The sequence below is a fragment of the Sardina pilchardus genome, chromosome 21, assembly GCF_963854185.1.
Source record: "Sardina pilchardus chromosome 21, fSarPil1.1, whole genome shotgun sequence".
Classification (NCBI taxonomy): Eukaryota; Metazoa; Chordata; class Actinopteri; order Clupeiformes; family Clupeidae; genus Sardina; species Sardina pilchardus.
Window position 1 is genome coordinate 27,356,262 of NC_085014.1, and position 21,063 is coordinate 27,377,324.

At 47.2% G+C, this 21,063-nt stretch overlaps 2 protein-coding genes across 6 annotated transcripts in view; one reads left to right on the top strand and one right to left on the bottom strand.

Moving 5' to 3' along the window:
• The first annotated feature begins 802 nt into the window (after positions 1-802).
• On the top strand, positions 803-15,743 carry fhl1a (four and a half LIM domains 1a). Of its 2 annotated transcripts, none has more exons than XM_062525221.1 (6): positions 803-924; positions 13,374-13,555; positions 13,652-13,829; positions 14,048-14,217; positions 14,532-14,718; positions 14,959-15,743. In XM_062525221.1, exons 2-6 carry the CDS (start codon positions 13,400-13,402, stop codon positions 15,111-15,113), a joined length of 846 nt encoding a protein of 281 aa, XP_062381205.1. In that variant the 5' UTR covers positions 803-924; positions 13,374-13,399; the 3' UTR covers positions 15,114-15,743. The 2 variants fall into 2 exon arrangements, with proteins under 2 accessions (XP_062381205.1, XP_062381204.1); XM_062525220.1 differs by lacking the exon at positions 803-924 and adding an exon at positions 10,416-10,535.
• Positions 15,744-15,817: 74 nt separating this feature from the next.
• map7d3 (MAP7 domain containing 3) overlaps positions 15,818-21,063 on the bottom strand; it is a 33,971-nt gene continuing 28,725 nt past the window's right edge. For all 4 annotated transcript variants that reach the window (XM_062525219.1, XM_062525217.1, XM_062525215.1 and 1 more), the window contains 4 exons: positions 20,950-21,022; positions 20,627-20,810; positions 19,701-19,987; positions 15,818-19,473 (listed from right to left, as the gene is read on the bottom strand). In XM_062525219.1, coding sequence (XP_062381203.1) covers positions 19,466-19,473; positions 19,701-19,987; positions 20,627-20,810; positions 20,950-21,022 — 552 coding nt within the window. In that variant the 3' untranslated portion in view covers positions 15,818-19,465. The remainder of the gene's footprint in view (positions 19,474-19,700; positions 19,988-20,626; positions 20,811-20,949; positions 21,023-21,063) is intronic.

A 21,063-nucleotide genomic window follows, 5' to 3' on the forward strand; every position in this document is an offset into this window, starting at 1 on the left:
CCAGGCAGTGACTTATTCATATGTAGTTTTCCGTTCCTTTGGCTCTCCCAGGTGACTTCTTCTGCTCTCTCCTCCTAAGAAGGTCATAGCTAGGTCAGGGAGTATTTGTCCAAGATCACAAGCAATATTTAATCGTGTATGGATGTATGTAGGCCTATGTATATCATTATAGTTTATAATTGTATAGGCTCTCTATTAGCCTACCTATTGTTTCTTAGATTAAGCTCAGAAATTATGTCATTAAGATGTCAAGAGTCTCAGCATGTGTGAAACTAACTTTGTGGTTAACTTTGTAAATTGAAGAAGATCATGCCAAGATTGTTTACCTGTTTTATTTAAGGGGTATTTCTACAAACCTTTCACACCAACCTTGAGAGGATTCCTTGCTAGAGACCACTGTCGCTCCCAAGCCCCAGGACACTTAGGCAGATCACCATAATTAGCGTCAGATATAGGTTATGACTTCATTTTTAATAATGAAAAAGGCAAGTCTATTTCTATGAAATCTACGTAAGCCTATATCTTTCAAATTCCTAATTTCTTTCTTGTTGATGTCTATGAAAAGTTCAGTGTTGTTGGATAAGTTTGGTTATGAATTATAATGCTTTCTGGTCTTTTCAGAATATGGTTACCTGAGCCCTGGATTTACAGTAGGCCTATAATGAAAAAAAAACGAAGTTTAAATTTGGTCACATAGGCCACCCTAAGTAGGCCTACAGCCCCAGCTAGTAAATTCCTGGTTGAAGTCATTGTTGATATGAACGTAACGGGGTTGGATCACATCCTGGAGTTTTCCTCCCTCTCTCTCTCGAGCAGACTTTTCAAGTGCAGACAACGGGCAGATTATCTTTCAGCGGACAAAACCAGCGCACGCACTAGTGCAGGGAGAACGGAGGCACGTACCATTGACACAGTTTCCAATCGGTAAGTTCCTTAACCAGCAGCAGCTTTGACGATTTAGGGAGCTAGACAATGTCATCCCATAATAACAAAAAGTTATTCTGGCAATATAATATATTCTTTTTTGTGTGTTTTCAATCGTTTGATCACCCAATTCGTTGTTGTCTTAACAATTTCTTAACAATGTCAAAATTGTTTGAAGTTAAACTAGCCTAATGTTTTTTTTCTTCTACAATTATGAACGGTAGAGAACTAGTGTTAGCTCCATCAACAAACAGTAGAGAGCAACATATCCACCCACAATTTAAAACACGTTGTCATAAAATGGTTTCTATTTATGACCTTTGGGAAGTCTATACTGACAAGTTGAGGACCACCTGTTTTATGTGAATGACCTCAATACATCATTCAGCTTTAACATAACTTTACAAAAGTTACTATATGCCTAACAAAGAGATGTATGTTTATTCTGTCCTTCCTGTTATTTATTAGGCTATCATTACTTAGTGAACTTAAAAATAGCCATTGAGAAGTTTGTGAAGTAGCCTATCCTACATCTAGAAAAATAATAAAGAGGACTTTTTAGAACCATGTCTTCAACGGAATACCTGTGGGTGAGTAGGCCTAGCCTACATCAAGGTGTTAATGGTTTTCATCACCTTTGTTGAAGAAAGTTCTTCTTGAGTAGGCTATAGCCTAACATTTGTTGTTCTTATTTGTTTTTAGCAGCATTTAGGCTATTTTCTATTGGAAATATAGGCCTAGCTCACCTTTTAGCTAATAAGCTATTGGGTTCATTTAAGGTTGGGCTCCAAAACATTTGAAACACATTAAGTTCTAGGCTACATAATAGCCTTCTATTGTGTATTCAGCCAGATGCATGACATCATCTTTCCTTAGCAACACTCACTTACAGTCACCTGTAAATCGGCAGGGTAAACTGCAGGAGCTCCCTGCTGGTGTGACATCATCTCTCTTGGCAAGAGGATTAATGGGCTGGGTTCAGCTCATATTTCTCATATATGCAAGCCTTATGTTTGTTTTCTCATATGAAACCCTTAATGTTTTGTGTTCTCATATGAAACCTTTAATGTTGGTTTTTATCATAATTATGATTATGAAACCTTTAATGTTTTCTCATATGGAACCCTTAGCCTATATTAGGCAGGGATCGCAGCGGCAAGCGACAGGCTTCCTATCTTTCTCTATGGTTCGGCAGCGCAATGGTGGCAGCGTTAGCGGAACACTGGCATTGAACAAGCTTCAACTTTCAAAGTGCAACCTGAGCATTTAATTGTCAGTTTAGGCAAACCGTTTGTGTTATTTACTTGTGATAGAACTTATTATGGTTTGAGTGTTGCGTTACGCTTACGCATTACTGCCACCTGCCACTGCCACACTGGCCCGTGTGATCCCTGCCTTAAGGGGGGTTCCCATTGTATGCGCAAGCGACAGTGCTTGGCTATTGTCAATGGCTTGCGCACGCAAGAACTGGCCTGCTGCTGCACTGAGCAAAGCGCAGCGCAAGCGGAATTTTGAAGCTGAAGGCCCCATCACATTACAGGCGGCATGCGCTGCGCTCACCGCTAGGTTGCTCTTGACTGAGGTAACGTTCTAACGATTGTTGTTGTGGTTACCGCTGGGCTCCGCGCAAAAGACCATTGACTTACAGCGCGCCGCGCTCAAAGTTCAACATATTTCAACTTTGACCGCGGTACCGCAAGAGCGGCAAAGCAGCAAAAATGCAGCTATACTGAGTGCAGCAGCAGACCAGTTCTTGCGCACTCAAACCATTGAAAGTAATGGGTTTCATAGCGCATGCCGCGTGTAATGTGATGGGGCCTTGAGCCACTCTTGCGCTACCCTGGAAATCCAAAGTTCTCGCGAGAACACAATTCGAATTGTACCTGCAAGATACTCTGGCCACGAGCAATGATACACGTTTTGCACCATTATCGGTGCAACCAATCAAATCAGTGTAGGCGGGACAAAGGCGAGCTGAACTGATGACAACCAGGGGGTCAGGATTTGACTGGTTAGCTTCGCCGATTAGCAAAGCACTTCCTCGTCGCCATTTTCCAGAAATACATCATCTCCGGTGCCGTTTTCCCTGCGTTTTCCTCATGCTGATTGGTGGCTGTTCCACTCTCAGCTCACGCACGAGCTTAGTGTGGGCACGAGCTCTCGTTCTGTACCTTACGTCAGTCAGTAACCTGGCACTTAATTGGCTAAGTAAAACGGCACCGGAAACAAGCCTCTTGAAACGCCATGTTGAAGCCTGAAAAAATCGTTCAATTTTGGCACATTTCACTAGCCTAGCATTCCCATTGAAATGAATGGGGGCGGGACTTGTTCACTTTCTCCAGTTCTTATAATACCTCCATGATGACAACAGTGCTACAACTTTCGGTTTTGGTCGTAGTTATCCAATTGCGTCGAAGTCCAGAATCAGTCAGAGTAAACATTGGTGGTAGTGTTATCCAATTGCGTGCAGTGAGATTTTCAAACGCATGTTTGGTGCCGTCCATTGAGTTGAGCCATTTTCATTATTCATGGCCAGACCTAGCCTGGCAAGCCAAACTACACAGAAATATAGTCTGGGGTCGGACCATTCACAGAGCTGAAGCCTGTGGGTGGGATGAACAGTTGTCTTTCAAACTGCCTCTGCACGTAATAGGCCAGCATCAAATACATCCTTCTTTAAAACGAATGACTTGAGTGCTTCTTTCTGCTCAACCTTCAAAGAAAAGCCCAAGTCTACATGTAACTCTTCCAAACGAGCCTCATCCATCTTTCGTTTTTCTCTATGGTTGTGCAACACGGTCTCACACCCAACTTGTCGAAACGAGGACGCATGGTCCAGCCCCCTGGCGTCAATATCGGAAGCCGAAGGTGAGCTAAGGCGGGCTCAAGGACTCCGTACACAGATAGAGTTTTCTGATTGGATAGGCTGGCCTGGACTTGAACGCAGGCTTGTCCTCAACGGTGCGACCCTAGACCATCCCGCTAGGCAAAAATATTTTTGGCCGCTAGGGTGCGTCTAGATTTCTAGGCTAGGCCAGACCCTTAATCTGAAAGATTCCAGGGCCTGGTTTACTACCAGGCTACTCTTGCGCATGGCGCTGCCAAAGTTAAACCATTGATCGCAGCGTGCTGTCATAGGTCTTTTGCGCTGAGCCCAGCAGCAACCACAACATCTTTGGGACATTAAGAGCAACCAAGAGTAACCTAGCGGCGAGTGCAGCATATGCCACGTACGATGTGATCGTGGCTTTAGGTGGGGATCACACTGGTCAGCGGCAAGCGGCAGGTTTGCTATTGTTCTCTACGGTTTAGCAGTGGGGCGGTGGCAGCACTAGCGCAAAGCTAGCATTGAACAAGCTGAGCGTTGAACTTGGTTCAACTTTCAATGTGCTTTCAAGCACAGCTTTTAAAGCGCTTACCACTGCCTCTTCGTTATTTCCAGGATGATCCCGCCTTATTATGGTCTGAGCGTTGCGTTAAATGCTTATGACAACTGGGAAGAGGGAGAATTCTAGAGTTTAGGGGGTGCACATCTCACCTGAACTGGGAACTTTCCAGTTTGAAGTGAGGGCTTTGGAAGAGCTCCCAGGAGAATGTTTTGACGTGATTCAACATGAAGGCTCTCACTTCGGAAGTGGGAACCTTCCCACTTCCCAGCCGTATGAATGCACTATTATCACTCCTTCGTTATTATTACTCACTAACTTCGTTATTTCCAGTGTGATCCCGCCTTAATGTGTTCCTCTCTAACTGTCCTGCACGGTCATGTCCAGGTGACATGTGTTCTCTAGTCTCGTATTTCAGTGTTTCATCTGGCACACAGAAACATGTCCAGTGTGTTAATCCAGACCTCCAGAACTGTGAGTGTGAGGTTTGAACTGACAGCTTGTTGGCTACAGGGCATGGACCGACAGTGAGACAATTGGAACTGCAACAGTGCCTTGCAGCTGCTAACCTTCTTTACAAACTCATAAAGGGTAATGCATGTAAAACAAAGTGGTTTCTGGTGAATGGTTCAGTTGGGATGGAATAGTGGGGATGGCAAATAGTGGCATCCTTTTTCAGCTGCCTGCCTCCCTGACTCACAACTTGATTCTCTAGTCTCCCACTAGAGGGAAGTGTAGAGCACACTCTTGCAGGTCCTAATTAGGTAATGCAGAGCTCTGGGTGGACTTTAGCATTCCCAACAGTGGAGGCAGAATACAGCGTAACACACACACACACACACACACACACACACACACACACACATACACACACACACTCCCCCTTTCTCCCTCTCTCTCTCTCTCTGTTACTCACTCAGATATACAAACCTCAGTCTCTTAGTCGCCCAGCTCAGGTCAACTCTTTGCTCAGTTTGTGTTTGTTCTTGTGCTGTTAGAGCCACCCAGAAAGTATTGTGCAGCTGAAAGCCAAACTCTTGCTCCGAACACTAGACTGACCCATCTTATGTAACTCTAATGGGTCATTGCAATGGAATTAGGAGAAACTGGGGACTTGCCAGTGAAGATGACCTATCAATCATTATGGACTTTCTCCATGGTGACATCTGTCAACATATTGGTGACAAAGATGGGTCCATCGTTCCTAACTTGATAAAGTAGTTTGGTGACGGTGGTCTGCCGGTGACAAATGGAGGGTGCTGCTCCAATGACAGAATGTCACAGAACTCTGACTCATGCAGACTGTTGTGGTTCCTGGCCTAAAGTTTAGGTGGCTATCTTTGTGTGTGTGTGTGTTTGTGTGTGTGTGTGTGTGTGTGTGTGTGTGTGTGTGTCCATGTCATTGTGATGAAGGGCAGTAAGTGAGGGGGAAGCACTTAATCCCTCTTTTGGTGAGGCCACTGGTAGGACCTTTAGCTGCCCTTCAACCAAGAGAGGGACGGCGTGGGGGCAGTATGGTTGTGTATCTGCTGGGCACGTGCCAAAGGCGTCGACTCCCCTGCTGTGATCAGTTCAGCTCCAAGTGAGAGCAGGAGGCTTAGTTGTGTAAGGATAAATGGGTTCTCACCCACAGGTCAGTGCGGTAGGCCCTTACAGTCGTCACTAAGTGTCCGAGGATGTTGCTCGTATACAGAATGATGACAGACAGACTGTCAGCACCATCTTCAGAGGTGTCGCTACATTAGAATGTTCTATTGGAGACAGAGATCTACTTGTTGAGTCACTTCTGCATTAATAGCCCCTCTGAAAGATAAGATGGGGTCATCTATGTAAATGGATGCATGGATGCATCATCCACGAACGGCGAATGATACAACCATCTGAACACTGAACTGCACTTTAAATGTCAACCATATGCACAGGCCAATGATGTTTTCTTGTGGTTACAACTTTTTTACTAACCCAATTTAGGCTTAATCTCGCCATCCCCTGCCTCTGAAGTTCCCATTTGAGATCTGCATGAGGTCGTAACACATTTCAACCACAACGCTTTGGATGTTGCTTATGCTATGATGTCACTGTGCAACTGACCACAGCTTTGTCTCCCCCCACCCCCCCCACACACACACACACACACACACACACTGGCCATATGAGCTCAATCACAGGATGACTGTGAACAGCAGCTGCACACAAGGCAAATGGGGCTGATGGGGGAGATGGAGCAGCCAGTACTTTTCACTGCTGAACAAGAGATCCTGTTCCTGTGTGGCTTGGAAAAGAAGGTGCGCCAGGCTTCCTTCCGTGTCTTTCTGTCCGTTCTCCCCCAGCCTGCACATTCCTCTGGACAGACATCACCGTCACCTCTGCCCTGCTCCTCCGCTCCTCCGCTCCTCCGCTCCTCCACTCCTCCTCTCCTAAGCTCCCCTCACAGGTTACAGGGGGAGCAGGGGGATGCGGCACCTCTCCAGCCTCAGCTTGGAATCCTCCACAGGCTGCTCTGTCATTCACTCGTCATGCTCTGAAAACTTTTCAACTAGCCTATATAATTATAAAACCACCAACCAACTGAGGAAAGTGTCAAGCAAACAAAAAAACTGGTCACGGATCAGTTGTAAAAATCACAATCTAGTCGTCACGGTTTATCCCCTTTTGGCAGCGCAGGCTGAGTGACTTCAGTATGGGGATTAAAACACGGCAGTTTGCAAATGTACAATAAATGTGTTCGCTTTTGGCACGGTGGTTCACATGATGTCATAACCGCCGCTTCCCACCACCAGCAGCACCACCCTACACCACCACCATCACCAGCACCACCTCTTAATGTTGTCTTTCATCGGTCTCAGTGAGCGTTAAGATGCTCCGCCACACCCAGCGGTGGGAGAACACACTGCCACACCGCTCCAGCAGCAGGCCACAGGGAGACGTGGGAACACGCTGGTAACCACGCGCTGAACTCATCGCTGTTTTGCTCCTTTCATTTGCTTTGATTCCTCAACCGTTCCAGTTCCAGGCCTTTGATAAGTGGGGCCTGTTGGAAATAACTGTTCCATTTGTGAGAATTGTTTGAAAAGGGCACGTATCTCAGCTCCAGTGGGTCTCTGGGAGAAAAACCCATTTGAGACCGCATATTTGGAGAGCCTAAACTCTTGCTTCAGTCCACATCCATCATCTCCATAATCCTTGAGACTGTAGCCCAGATGTTACCCCTCAGTGTGTGATTGGCCATGTGAGACTTATAGCCTGGTCTGCTCCTCATCAACCCCTCTCTTTCTCTCTTTCTTTCTCTCTCTCCGTCTCTCTCTCTCTCTCTCCCTCTCCCTCTATGTCTCTCTCTCCCTCTACGTCTCTCTCTCTGTCTCTCTCCCTCTCTCTCGGCTGTGCTGGAGAGGCCAGATAAGAGGCGAGAGGGGCCGTGTGTGCGCAGATGCTGCCACGATGAGTAAGCGTGGCTATTTCAGGCCTCCATAAGAGGCCAGGCCTGAGGGACAGCAGGTGGGCCAATAGGGTCTGCATTCCACCTATATTGTCCATCAGGCCAGCCAGTCTAGCACAACACAACAGAAACGCAGCCAATGAATCTGTCCTATAAATGTCAACAAAGCACCGTTGCCGTAATGCAGTAATGCTGTCTTGGCTCGTACACTGTTGACAAACCGTGACAGTTGGACGTTTCACCACCAACTGTTGAAGGAACTTGTGTTTTAACGCTACAATTCAGAGTTTAAGGGACAACTCGACTGCTTCATCTTGGGTGTATTTGGGTGGGTTTCCTACATTCTGACAGGTTCTAGCAGTAACATCTCAGACACGCAATTCATCAGTTGTTAGTAGACGCTCCAGGCACTGAAGGACAGAATCCCCAGGCTGCTTAGGTCATCTTAGCATCTGCTGACTGAAGAGGGAGCAGAAGAACAAGTCTAGTGTGAGAGGGAGAGACACATGCATGCCAGAGTGGATGAAAGAATTCCAGGAGAATGTAGAGGTCGTCTGCCTGTGCTGGAGTGTGATGAGGGAGAGAGTGCAGCGCACTGGCCCAGCGCATACAGGACAGGACTGGACTCGGCCTCCTATAGAGGCGTCCTCTACAAGGCATGGTGGCCATGGCGCCTGTCGGCCTCACGGAGGGATTAGTGTAATTGAGTCCCAAATTACACCACTGATAGATGTTTAGCCCTGTGTAATGAAGCAGAGACAAAACTGGCCATTCTAACCAAATGCTTTACATAAACAACATCATGGAGCATTGTTCCCCAGGCTGTGTGACTTCACAAAATGGAGGCTGTGTACATGGAAAACTCATTAGTCCCGATGAACAACCGCCATGACGGCTGTTTACTCGGGTCAGTAATTACAAGCTCTAAGGCCAGCTCTGTTTACTCTACTAATCTAGTTTCTCTCTACGAGGACAGTATATGAAAAACAACTGGTGGACGACAGACAGGATGGTACATTTAGTGCCCGGAGTCCTTCTCCTGCCGTCGGGAGGTCACAGTACAGCACATGTAGGTGTTGTGTACAGAGAGGCTAGCGCTTCACAATCAGCTCCATCCCAGAAGCGTGAGGTTTCATGAGCACAGAGAGCGTAGCGTCGCGCTCCCTTTATGGAAGTATTTCCACCCAGGGTCAAGCGCCGCCAGGGAGGGGTGTTCAGCGTTGAGAAATGAGGTGATGGCGCTTTTTTTCTCTCTCCTTCGCTCGCTCTTTCCGACTTAATCTCAAACCGATTTGTGTGCAACAAGCAGAACTTTGGCATGAATCACAGCAGGCATAGTTTTCGACACACATCACCGGTTCGCCAGAAAACAACCTCATAAACCTGGTGTTTTTTAATGAGAAATGAGATACCAGCATCAATCTGAACGAGAATGGAAATTCAAACAGCCCACCACAATAGAAAAGTTGGTGTATGAGGGGTAAAAATAGATCACTTGTGGTCTTCAGTTTCTAATATAAGCACTTACTTTGTATTTGGAGGACTTCCAATGGCTCATTCAAGACAAAGTCTAACCATATGTTTAAAACAGTTGAGAAAGAGTCATATGAGAAACGAAAGCATTTCCTAACATTAAACCATGAACAAAGCCTCACCCTTAGGGCCAGTGAGCACCTCATACATCAGCAGTGTGTAGATGAGGAAAGCAGATGATTTCTCAGCAGAAGTGATCTAATGAGTATCACCACGGGGTAGCTGACGAAGGAGAGCCAAGCGATGTCCCGGAGACCTCCGTCAGGCCGCTATACGCCACAGCTGGAGGAGTTTCGGAGACCCTGCGGCGAGAAAATTCCTCGAGTGCCCCACAAGATGGCTGAGCCGTCTCAGCGGAGCTGATGTGATTGAGCTGCGCTGCAGGGCTCTGCTGCCGTCGCCTGTGGCTGATTTAGGAAAAGTAGCGTGTAGGACAGGAATATTGAGGCAGACAAGAAGTCCCTTGAGCGACCCATAAAATACACCTCAAAATGTGCTGTGGAGCCGTCATTTCATTTTGGATAACAGGCAGACAAACCCACTCTGGTCTCCAGTCCCTTCAGGCCGTGATCACTTAACAATACAGTATGCAGATCTAGCCTGCCTGGCTGGGTGACAGTAATATCATTGATTGATGTTTATGGATGGAGCACTGTGGTACATCTATGACACTCTTTATAGTATGCTGATGTAAACAGTCCCAACTGAGTTACGATCAATTCCCTGGAAGAGTAATCAGTGCTGAACAAACATCTGTGATGGTGAGTCTGTGGGAGGATTTATAAACGGGGCGGACAGTGTTATGACTACGTGTTGTTTAGCAGTGGTTGTGGTTCGGCCTCCCTGTGGTTCTGCTGTGCTGTGGTCTAATGGCAGAGGTGCCTCTCAGCCGTACACACACGCATGCCAGAGGAAGCTGATCCCCTCTGGGTCTCCATCTTCATTCCAGCCTTTTCAATTCACTCTCTTCTCGCCTCTGATGTCACACCAGCGGAATTCCATCCCACTTCATCCACTCATCCCCCTGGTTGTGTCCACCCTGCCCCCCAATACTTTAGGGACCCTAAATGGCATGGGCAGTTATTGGTCAGCCTGTTGGGGCATCAGAGGCAGGACATGGGGTCGAGGGGTATATATATGTGTCTGTAGCATCGCCGAGTGCGTGTGACTTTGTGGATAGCATCTCGTCTCTCTCCATCACCTTCTGCCTCGGCACTCTCTCCTGGACTTAACCATGACCTTCTACAGGCACTCAGGTAAACATGCTCTTCTGCTTGCTCCAGGAGTCCATCAGGTATCTGAAGGTAACATGTAGGTTCTCAGGGCAAAGGGAACTTGTTCTGCTGTTTTCTCTCTTGGAACAGGGAATAGAGCTGTTTACCGTCCTGACCGAATTGATGATCTGAGCTGAATATGGATGTCTACTTGTCAAGATAAAACATTAAGGCAATTTGACTTATTGTTTGGTAAGGATGGGCTAAACCATCCACAAGGCTGCTCAAAACTAATGTCATATTTCTGGAATATTCTATATTAGATCATTTTTGACATGTATATTTTTCAGACTGCCATTGTGTAGATAGGACAGTGGTAAGAGACAGGAAGTGAGTGGGAGAGAGAGATAGGGCGGGGTGGGGAAATCAAACCTGGGTCTCAGGAGCACTGAGACCTCATGATGTTTGTCTCTTTTAGCTCAAGTTCTTTCTGTTTCGAAACATCCACAGTGATTCTCTCCCCAAATGTCACTCCTGCTGCTCTGCGGTGGGATTATTCCTGTGAGACGCGAGTCCATTCACTCTGTCCTGGCTCCTTGCCACATCAAAGTTCTGCTCAATCCCTCACTGACCTTTTTGAAATGCCTGGACCTCCCTTCTGGGGACCGAATGGTACACTCCTGCCCTCTGCTCTGAGCAGGCAGCAGGCACATGCCAGTGGTATTAGAGAGGAGCAGCTGTGGACGGAGCCTACCTCCAAAGGCTTAGTGGGGGAGCCACAGCGGTCAGCTCACTTATTGTGGACAGTCGGAGTAGGAGCAACTGGTAGTTGCCCAAGTTAGGGATGAGACAGACAAAAAGTCTGATGCCAACTGGCAGGGTTGAGCGTGATGGGTTTAATTGATAAGAGAACAAACATCATATCCACGCTGTCCGCTTGGATGCACTAGGCCTTTATCTGTTTATTGACTTAACTTGATATGTTTCACTTTTGATGTTCATCAACACAACCCTATTGGGAATAGTAACAAAACATCCAGACCAACTCCAGTTGGACGCAGATCTAATCTGCAGCAGATCTCTTGGATTTGCCCCTCACTTATAGCGCAGTGGTGTGGATCCCAGTAGCTCACCTGACATCTCCTGTAAAGCACAGCGCTACTGTGTCACCCTTTCATCTCCTGTGTAAGATGCTACTGTGAGCCACACACACAAGCGGCCTGAGGACAAGCCACTGAGGCTGTCTCCTGATAAACGGCTGACCAAAATAGCAGCCAGTTGTTTAAACAAACATCCCCATGGTAACTGGAGATAAATGTCATTCCACTGTCACTCCACATTCATCTGAGTCTTGTTGGACGCAATGGATTAGGAGAGACACGCAGCATTCTGTCATGCTGTAAAGGTCAGTGACAAATTATACACACAAGTCCTACCTAGCGCGGTGAGTCAGAGGTCTGCTGATGTTGGATTGAGCCTCTGACTCTGAGGACTGGAATGACAAAATGGAGCTCCACTCCACACCCAGCGGGGCACTGAACTCAATAGAGCCCTCAAGGAGCGATATCCTGGGCCAGCTTTCCTGAAGTCTCCAAACTGAATGGACACTCTAGATTTGCAGGCCGATACAGTTCAGCATCAGGCCTAATCCCCGTCTGGGAAAGAGGCCCAGAATGTTGGGCTGTGCTCTTTAAGCGGCGCGCTACTCCATGAGAATACATCCATCTGATACCCCAAACCCAAACTCATTTTGCACACGGACACTGGCTATGTGACCTTGGCTGTGACTCTGGCTGTCCACTATGTTTTGTTTTTTTCCAGGGAGCAGCTTCCCTGGTTTCCTGGCTGGCCGGCTGGGTCCACCTCTCTCCCTGGCTCTTTAGATGGAAGCTGTGGAATGTTAAAGAGTGGAACAGCGGGCAGCCCCAGGGAGCTCTGTTTACACGATAGCCAGTGATAGGTGGCCATCAGGGAGGACAGAGCCAGATAAAACCAAAACAAAGGGACGGACGACTTGTCCCTGTCTTTCTAGACATGTGGCAACACACATCAGCAGCGATACGCCTCCGTGCTGGCTGGCCGTGACATGACTTCATACGGCGCCGGCCCGCATCTGAGGACGCCTTTTCACACACACCTCCCTAAGTTGTTTGGCATGCCGTTGCTAGGCTGTGTTTGCTTACCGTGCCGTGAGCAGAGGCTGCTGCTGCTGCTGCGGGGGATAAAAAGTGGACAATCGGCACGGCCACAGGGGAGCTCTTCAAAGAGCGGTGTTGTGAGTCACCGACGGGCCACTCCTGATTTAGCCATAGTGGGGAAAACAGCTTTAGGGGGCCTGTATTAGTGTTACAAACTCCTAGAACTCTTTCACTGTGACCATTATCTTCCATGAGAGCTTCCCAGTGTGTGGGTTTGATTACCGTGTAGGCGAGAATAAAAAAAAAATGAGTGTGGCCTGTGATACATAACTTTGTATTTTAAAAGCCCCTTAAACTTTTTTCTTGCCCTGAGGTTACATGCTCCATACAAATAGATGGATCAGCAGGAGTCCTACCAAAAGGAAAATTTGAGACTATAGTGCCCCCTTGTGGGTGTTGTGGGAACACCACATTGGATGGCAAGACAGCCTTCCTTTACAACTTCATTCTCTTTAAACCAACTCACAAAACTTGAATGTTATTTAACAGGCCTAAGCGCATATGCCAGATTGGTGAACCCATTCCACATTCATCAAACTGACTTGTGTATTCATTCCACATCCATCAAACTGATTGGTGTTCTCATTCCACATCCATCAAGCTGAACGGTCCTGTGGTGATTTGCAGTTGGATTAATAACTTCTTCATGCTGAACTGGTTCCATGTTTGCCTTTTTCTACAGGGCCGCGTCACTATATCAGTGCTACGATGACTGACCGCTTTGACTGCTTCTACTGCCGTGACAACTTGCAGGGGAAGAAGTACGTCAACAAGGACAGCAAGCATGTCTGCGTGCGCTGCTTCGACAAGCTCTGTGCCAACACCTGTGCCGAATGCCGCCGCCCCATTGGCGCAGACGCCAAGGTAGGAGGTCACCTCTGTCAGGACCTTCATTTCCTCTCTGTTAACACCAGGCGTGTAGCTGTGGTCTCTCACTGTTGCTCTCCTCACCTCCCCTAGGAGTTGAATCACAAGAACCGCCACTGGCATGAGGACTGCTTCCGCTGTGCCAAGTGCTACAAGCCCCTGGCAAACGAGCCCTTCTCTGCCCGGGATGATGGCAAGATCATGTGTGGCAAGTGCAACTCCCGTGAAGAAGGCGCCCGGTGCCAGGCCTGTTACAAGGTCGTTATGCCAGGTCTGTACAGCTCATTCAGCCAACAGGGGACCGGCCTGTCCTCTGGTGTGACTTTCAGTCAGTTTTCATCCTTAACTCTTCTTGCTTAAACTAGACAACCGCATAAAAAACAACGGGACTGTCCTTGAGGTGTGGCCTAATTGTCTTTCACAGATAAGCATCTCCAGTTAACTATCCCTGTTATATCATTCTTGGCTCTTGCTGTTCTCTTTCTAAAGGCACCCAGAATGTGGAGTACAAGAACAAAGTGTGGCATGAGGAGTGCTTCACCTGCTTCGAGTGCAAGAAGCCGATCGGCTCTAATAGCTTCCTGACCAAGGGCGACGACATCTACTGTGCCCCTTGCCATGAGAAGAAGTTTGCCAAGCACTGTTTTGGCTGCAAGCAGGTAACCTCTCAGACACTACACCACAAACACATGGAGGAGCTGTGGAGCAAGAAACAGCGTCCTACACCAACCTCATACAGGCCCAGTGTGCATGAGGACAGAGACTCAAGTCTGGCCATCTCTCTCTCAATAATTGACCCTCTACTCTTCACTACTCAAAAAAATGCCCAGATCCGTTTGTTATCTAAAAGAAACACACACAGACTCCTGAACCTGAACCTAGTATAGAGTAGTATTAGTATTAGTATTACCTTAACCAGCCCTCCTTAGGCTAAAGACTCTGCAGTCATATTGCAACCCCTGTTCCCCCCCAGGCCATCACCTCCGGTGGGATCAGCTACCAGAACCAGCCCTGGCACAGCGAGTGCTTTGTGTGCCGCACCTGCAAGAAGGGTCTCGCGGGAGCCTCCTTCACCTCCCATGAGGACGCCGTCTACTGCGTGGACTGCTACAAGACCTCTGTGGCCAAGAAGTGCAATGGCTGCCAGAATGCTATTACAGGTACTACATATACTACATACACACACACACACATATAAAATATATATGATATATATCTATGTGTGTACAGCAATAAAGAAATGCCTCCAATGACTGTTGTTATAAAAGACAAATACATGATAATACATGAATACATGTGTTTGGAGCAGATCTGAGGCCTACAGAAGATGAACTCACCGGCAGCATGGCTTGTCTTTTCTCGGTGTCTCCCTGAAAATAACAACTCTTCCTCTTCCTCAGGATTTGGCAGGGGCACCAACGTGGTGAACTATGAGGGCCACGCCTGGCATGAGTACTGCTTCAACTGCAAGAAGTGCTCCCTGTCTCTGGCCAATAAGCGCTTCGTGCTCAATGGCGAGGACATCTACTGCCCTGACTGCGCCAAGAAGCTGTGAAGTACCAGTGGGATATTAACAGTCCAGTCAGATGGGATTCAACACTGATGAGATAGCAGTTAACACTTCTTTACAGCATCTTTATGTTTAAGCTGCAGTGCAAAATCAATGGGCGATAAAGTGGAGTAACTAGCAATAAGATGTACTATGCAGATTCAACTGGGAGACGAATGAACTTATAAGGGTCATCTCAATGCAACATGTATATCTGCATTTTAACACTCGAAACCAGCATCAGAAAGATCTGATGGCCATTAACTGATTAATGTTTTTTTTTGTTTGTTTTTCAATTAATGAGCAGAAGCAATATGCTTTTAGAGCTACAATAAGTCAGTGCTTTTAGTGGCTTTGCTTAACCTCTGAAACTGTTTGTCATATTTGAGCAGAGGTTCAACGGAAGATTTAAGTAACGCAGTCAAAGTGTAGATGCTAGGCTCACTTATACACTTCTGTATGGCAACCATGTATCAGTGCTTGTGGAGTGGACTTGTCTGTGTGTGGGATGCTGCAGTGTGGCTTCCATCTGATGAATAGGGATGCACCAGTACTTACACAGCATGAGAAATGCTAAGAAAAACTAAATACATTGTGTTTCACGGAGTTCAATAAAATCTACCTTAAACTTTCAAATCTCATTTCTTTTATTTATATAATGGTAATGTTCATATTTGCACAAGGACAAAAGATCAACACAAACACTCAAATTTTATCTTGCAAAACTTTATTTTAACAGTTTTATCCAGTACACTTTAGATATATTTACAAATATAATTTTATGGATAGGGCCGTATTTAGAGCTGAACAGCTCTTCAGAAGCGAATTCTCCTCATGGCCCAAGTCAGGTAGAGTGATTGTCATGGCCGAGGTAAGCACATGTGACTTGCTGCTTTAGCAATTATATGAAAATAAAAATCGGTCCTACTCTTTAACCTAAGGCACTGTTCTATCCTACCGCTGGAACAACTAGGAGATGGAGAACAGTTTTAAGCTTTAAATTCAAGTTCATAGCATAGAGGGAGTACAAGGTTCTTTCAACAATGTCGTCATCAGCCACTGTCACCGTCTGACATCAGTAGTGCTGATCTCATGTTAAGCTCAAGCATACCTACACACACACACACACGCCCACACCCACGCACACACAGATGCAAAGTACAGACTTTACTGGCGGACTAAGGAGCCCACGGCATGACTTGGGGCACTTAGGGTGGCTAAAGCATTCTCTCCTCAGGTGTACTAACAGGACTCAAAGGCCGAGAGAGAGAGAGGGAGTGACTAGCAGCCAACGCAGTCATCATCCTCATCCCCTCAGGCGAACACGCCAGTGTCTCCTCCCAGCTGCAGCACTAAACCCAGAACACTGTTCTCCTCCTCTACGCCACCGGCCTTCGGCCACAGGAGGCCTGCAATTAACCCACAGTGCAAAAATGTCTAGGCCTCGTCAAACGTCTCATTTCATTCAAAAGCGCACAAAGAGGAATCTAGCCGATCTGAAGCGGTCTATACAGGTCACATGTCGCAAGTCACAAGAAGAGTGTAAGCAATTACGACCAACAGCGGTCACACGCACACATACACACACCCACACACACACACAACCTGTTTTAAATAGTTGAAATTCTTAGTATTCATTAATAACATAACATAAGCTACATGACCCTGATGTGTTGATCTGTTTGAGCCTTTAGTATGTACAGATAGAGATAGATTAAAATATGATAAGAGCAACATTCCGCTCAGACTATTAAGGGTCCCCAAACACACTCATGCACAAACCAATCGAAGCGTGGGAAAGTTCAAGATATTCACTTTTCCTGACAACCAAATTAAACATGGAGGCCAGGATTGGTCAAAGAACACCCAATGGCCCTGTGCTACGGTCCACCCTTTACTCGGCAACTAACTTGTGAAGCTGTGACACTCATTCCACCAAGGCCACAATCATCCACATCCAACGCAACCATTTTCAATCCGACTTTGCTACCCACACATTCAAATTCTGAACTGACCTTTTGACCACTCGAGTCAGTATGCAACCCTTAGCTGGACTTCTTACCCAACCTTACTGAGCAAACCAGTACAACCTGTAAACTTTACGGCACTTTCCGTCCACATCCTCCTTCCCATCACACACACAGAGCCCATTCCAACTCACTCACACAAACATACACACACGCACGCACGCACACACACACACACACACACGGCCTCTGCCAAATGAGACAGTAGCAGGATAAGCCCTGGTCATCTTAGTAGATCAGGAGACGTGTGTAACATGTAAAGCTTTAGAGTGTTGCAACAGCGCTGGCTCCCTGCACTTAGGGCTGGCTGCTGTGGTCCTCACTAACGTATCGTATGTGTACAGTAACAGACTATTGAACATCTCCACACTACTCTACCCTGAAGCCCCCTTCCCACAGTCACACAGAGACATGGCTTACCGGCCTAATACTGATTATATACATAACACTTAAATATGTAGAAATATATATTCAAATATATATATTTTTATATATTTATAAACAACCAAATTAGAGATCTTAAAACTGAAGACCGCTTGAGTCGAAGGTATAGATGCATATGTGTGCAAGAGCATGGATGGAGTGAGGGAGAAAAGCAACTAAGAGAAAAAAAAAAGGATGTGGGAACTGGCATGTTTTGGAACATGGAACTCGGGAGTAGCCAGAGCAGAACCTCTAGACTGGGAACGTCTTGTAAAACAAAACTTAAAGAAAGAAGAAAAATCAGTTATGGGGCTGGTGCATTCCTCCTTACAGCAAACCCTGAGGGGGGAACCATAGACACACATGCACACGCACACACACACAGGTCTACAGTGAATCCTCTGAGTACTACAGATGTAATATGATTATTACATGAATGACATGGATTCATACAGCCACCAGCCTTGTTTTAGGGTGGTAATTATGTTAAAACAACTGATATGAGTATCTAACCATCACAGAATATCTAACCATTGCATTTATGTACACGTAACGAATGTGTGTAAAACAGTAAGAACCGAGAACTAAAACACCATTCATCTTCTCTCAAATGAACAGGCAGAATGCATGACCTTCATTAAGCAGGACAGCTCACAACACATTGTTGTTGTTAACACCTCCATCCTTGGGTTAAGTTAAAAAGGAAGGCGCAGATGCGGAGACAGATGTAGAGAACAACAATACGTCAATTAGATGGATGTAGGTTGAAGCGAAACCCAGAAAATCCCGTTTGTCAGAGACAAGCTCTCTGAAGAAATGTGCTGACCTATGTGCAACGCCCCACCCTCCGAAAAAATCAAAACAGAGGTTTCTGGGCAGCCACGGGAGTGGCGCTAATGACAGCTGGAAAAGCCTAGCGTGGCGGGGCGAGGGTCTGGGGGTGTCCGGTGGGGGGGGGGAGGCGATGGGCAGTGAGCGCTGCCATGCGGCGGCTCCCCGAATCTGAGCAGGGTGGAGACGGAGCGAGGGAGGAGAAACGGAGACGAATCTTTCAGTTTCACTTAGAGAGCCCCAGGCCCGCCGTGATCCCAGCTGGTAGCGTTCTCAGATTCCAGGAGGGGTTCCAATGTGGGCTGCATTCTTCAGCTCCAGGCTTGAGTTTGAGACTAAATGTCTGTGTGTGTGTGTGTGTGTGTGTGAGAACAGGAGGAGCAGTGCAAGAGAAGGTGAAGCTCGGAGCCCAGAGGGCCGCTCTGAGCACGACATGTCCCCACCAAAAGCAGCGCGCGGTCATGGACTACCCGGGGCTGCTTCTCTTTGGTCACCAGAGATCGGCAGCTGTGTCTACCCTCATCACCGTCATACCAACACACAGCCGCATCAACGTGTGCTTATGGAATTTTCTTGGGAGAAAAAAAAAAACCCAAACAAAACAAAACCAAAAAATCTCAAAATAACAAACATCGAAGTGGCGGTCATAAAATTCAAAGATGAAGAGGAATAAATTACGACATTGCAGCCCCCTCAATTACAAAAATGACACAAATAATAACAATAACACAATAACAATTAATTAATAATATCAATAACAACAATAAAAAAACAACAGAAACTCACAGGACTAAAATCTATATATAGGAAGGAGGCTGAGAGCCGGAGCAGACGAGCACACTGAAGAATATTTAGGTATTCCCTGAAGCGTTTCTTTTTCGTTTGTTTTGTGTTGTGTTTGTGTTTGTGTCATCGGTCTTGCCACTGAGGTGAGGAGTTGAAGGTCACGTCCCACAGCTCTGCGTTGGGTCGGGGGGAGGAGGAGGGGGGGTCTCTGCTCTCAAGTTCAACTGGACAACAACTCACAGAGTGCAAAAAAATAAACAAATATGTATGTATATCACAAGGCTCCGGTCCTCACATCTCTAGAAGTAGGAGAGAGAGAGCGAGCGAGAGAAAGAGAGAGAGAAAGAGAAAGAGAAAGAGTGGGAACAAATGTGAACACAGGGCAGGACACAATCAAATATGATACTGAGCCCTGAGGCAAAACTAAATCCATATTTCAGAAGACTAATCATGCCTTAACTGTAAGACTATCTTCTCCATTACATAGACTGAGGGAGCTACACAGACTGCAGTGGTCAGCCCTTACCGGTCAAGGCCTCGATGGGCTGGCTGGGGTGCAGGGAGCTGACGGACGTCTTCTCCTCAAAGGCCACGCGCGGGCCCTCGGGAGCCCCCGCCTCGCGCTCCATCAGGCCCTGGTTGCAGGCCTCCGCCTCCAGCAGTGGCCGGCCCTTGCTGTGGACGTTGAGGTCGATGAGCTCCTCGAAACTCCAGGGCCCGGACTTTCCGTTGACCCCTGGCGCCAGGCCCACCTTGGCGTCTTCGTTCACAAACTCGGAGCCCTCCACCAGCCGGCTTTTGGACGGGGGACAACTGGTGAGGGGATGAGGGGGGTGGAGGTGGGGGGAGAAGGTATAGTGGTCTGTGTTTACTCCCAGTGGCCACAGATAGGCCTGTCTAATCTCCCAGTAATGGGCCTAGGGGGGCTCAGACCCACCGCGCAGGGCTAATCCTGCTGAGCAGGCTTACAGCCGGCCCGCCTCACCTCCTGAGCTGTGCAGGGCCACGACAGGAAAGACCTGCTCTGGGCTACGCAGCAGCCACTCTCCACTAACCTACATTTGGGGCAGGATAAAGCACCCTGTGTCACCACAGGGCATAATGGACAATTCTTTTACTTAGAGCCGCTGTATGCAACATCAGCTGGATTTGCTAACTTACGCAAAACAACCAATAGGCGTCCGCCACAAACCTTTCAGTGGAACCCCAACTCCACACCCACCTGACCCTCTGGAAGAATGACCATCTCTTTGGGAGCGGTCAATTTGGCTTACAGTCCTACAGTACGGTTAAGTTCCCCTAACTGACTGACTGAGATTCCATGATGGGAGCCCTGGACAGTGTCAAGCTATTAACACGTCTAATTGCACTGAAATCCATCAGGACGTTTTGGCCAGAGAATCTCTTGGTTCCCTGTGCAGTGGTCAGGCGTGCTGAGAGTGGACTACCGACCTGTCAGCAGGGGGCTCCTGTGTGCAGGATCCGTTGCTGTTCTCCTTGTTGTCCACCCCAGGCTGTCCATTCACACAGCCCAAGGGTTCCTCCCGCTCTGCCATTGGCTCAGCTGAAGGAAGGGCCTCCTCCTCCTCCTCCTCCTCCTGGGCCTCGGATTGGTTGGACTGCAAAGCAGCGTCTTCTGGTTGGTCAGGATTTTCCAATGTGAGAAAGGAGCAGAGGATTGATATGATTAATACAGTGAACTTGACGTTTTTGAATCTCAAGAAGGATTTGGGATGACAGCACTAGAGAGTAGCAATAAGGGAAGTGACCGTTACCGTTGGTTTCACAGTTTGCCTGGTCATCATCGCCATTTCCATTCATCTCCTGGACACATTTCTCATCGTCTCTCTATTCAAAGAACACACAAACAATAACCATCAAACATGCCC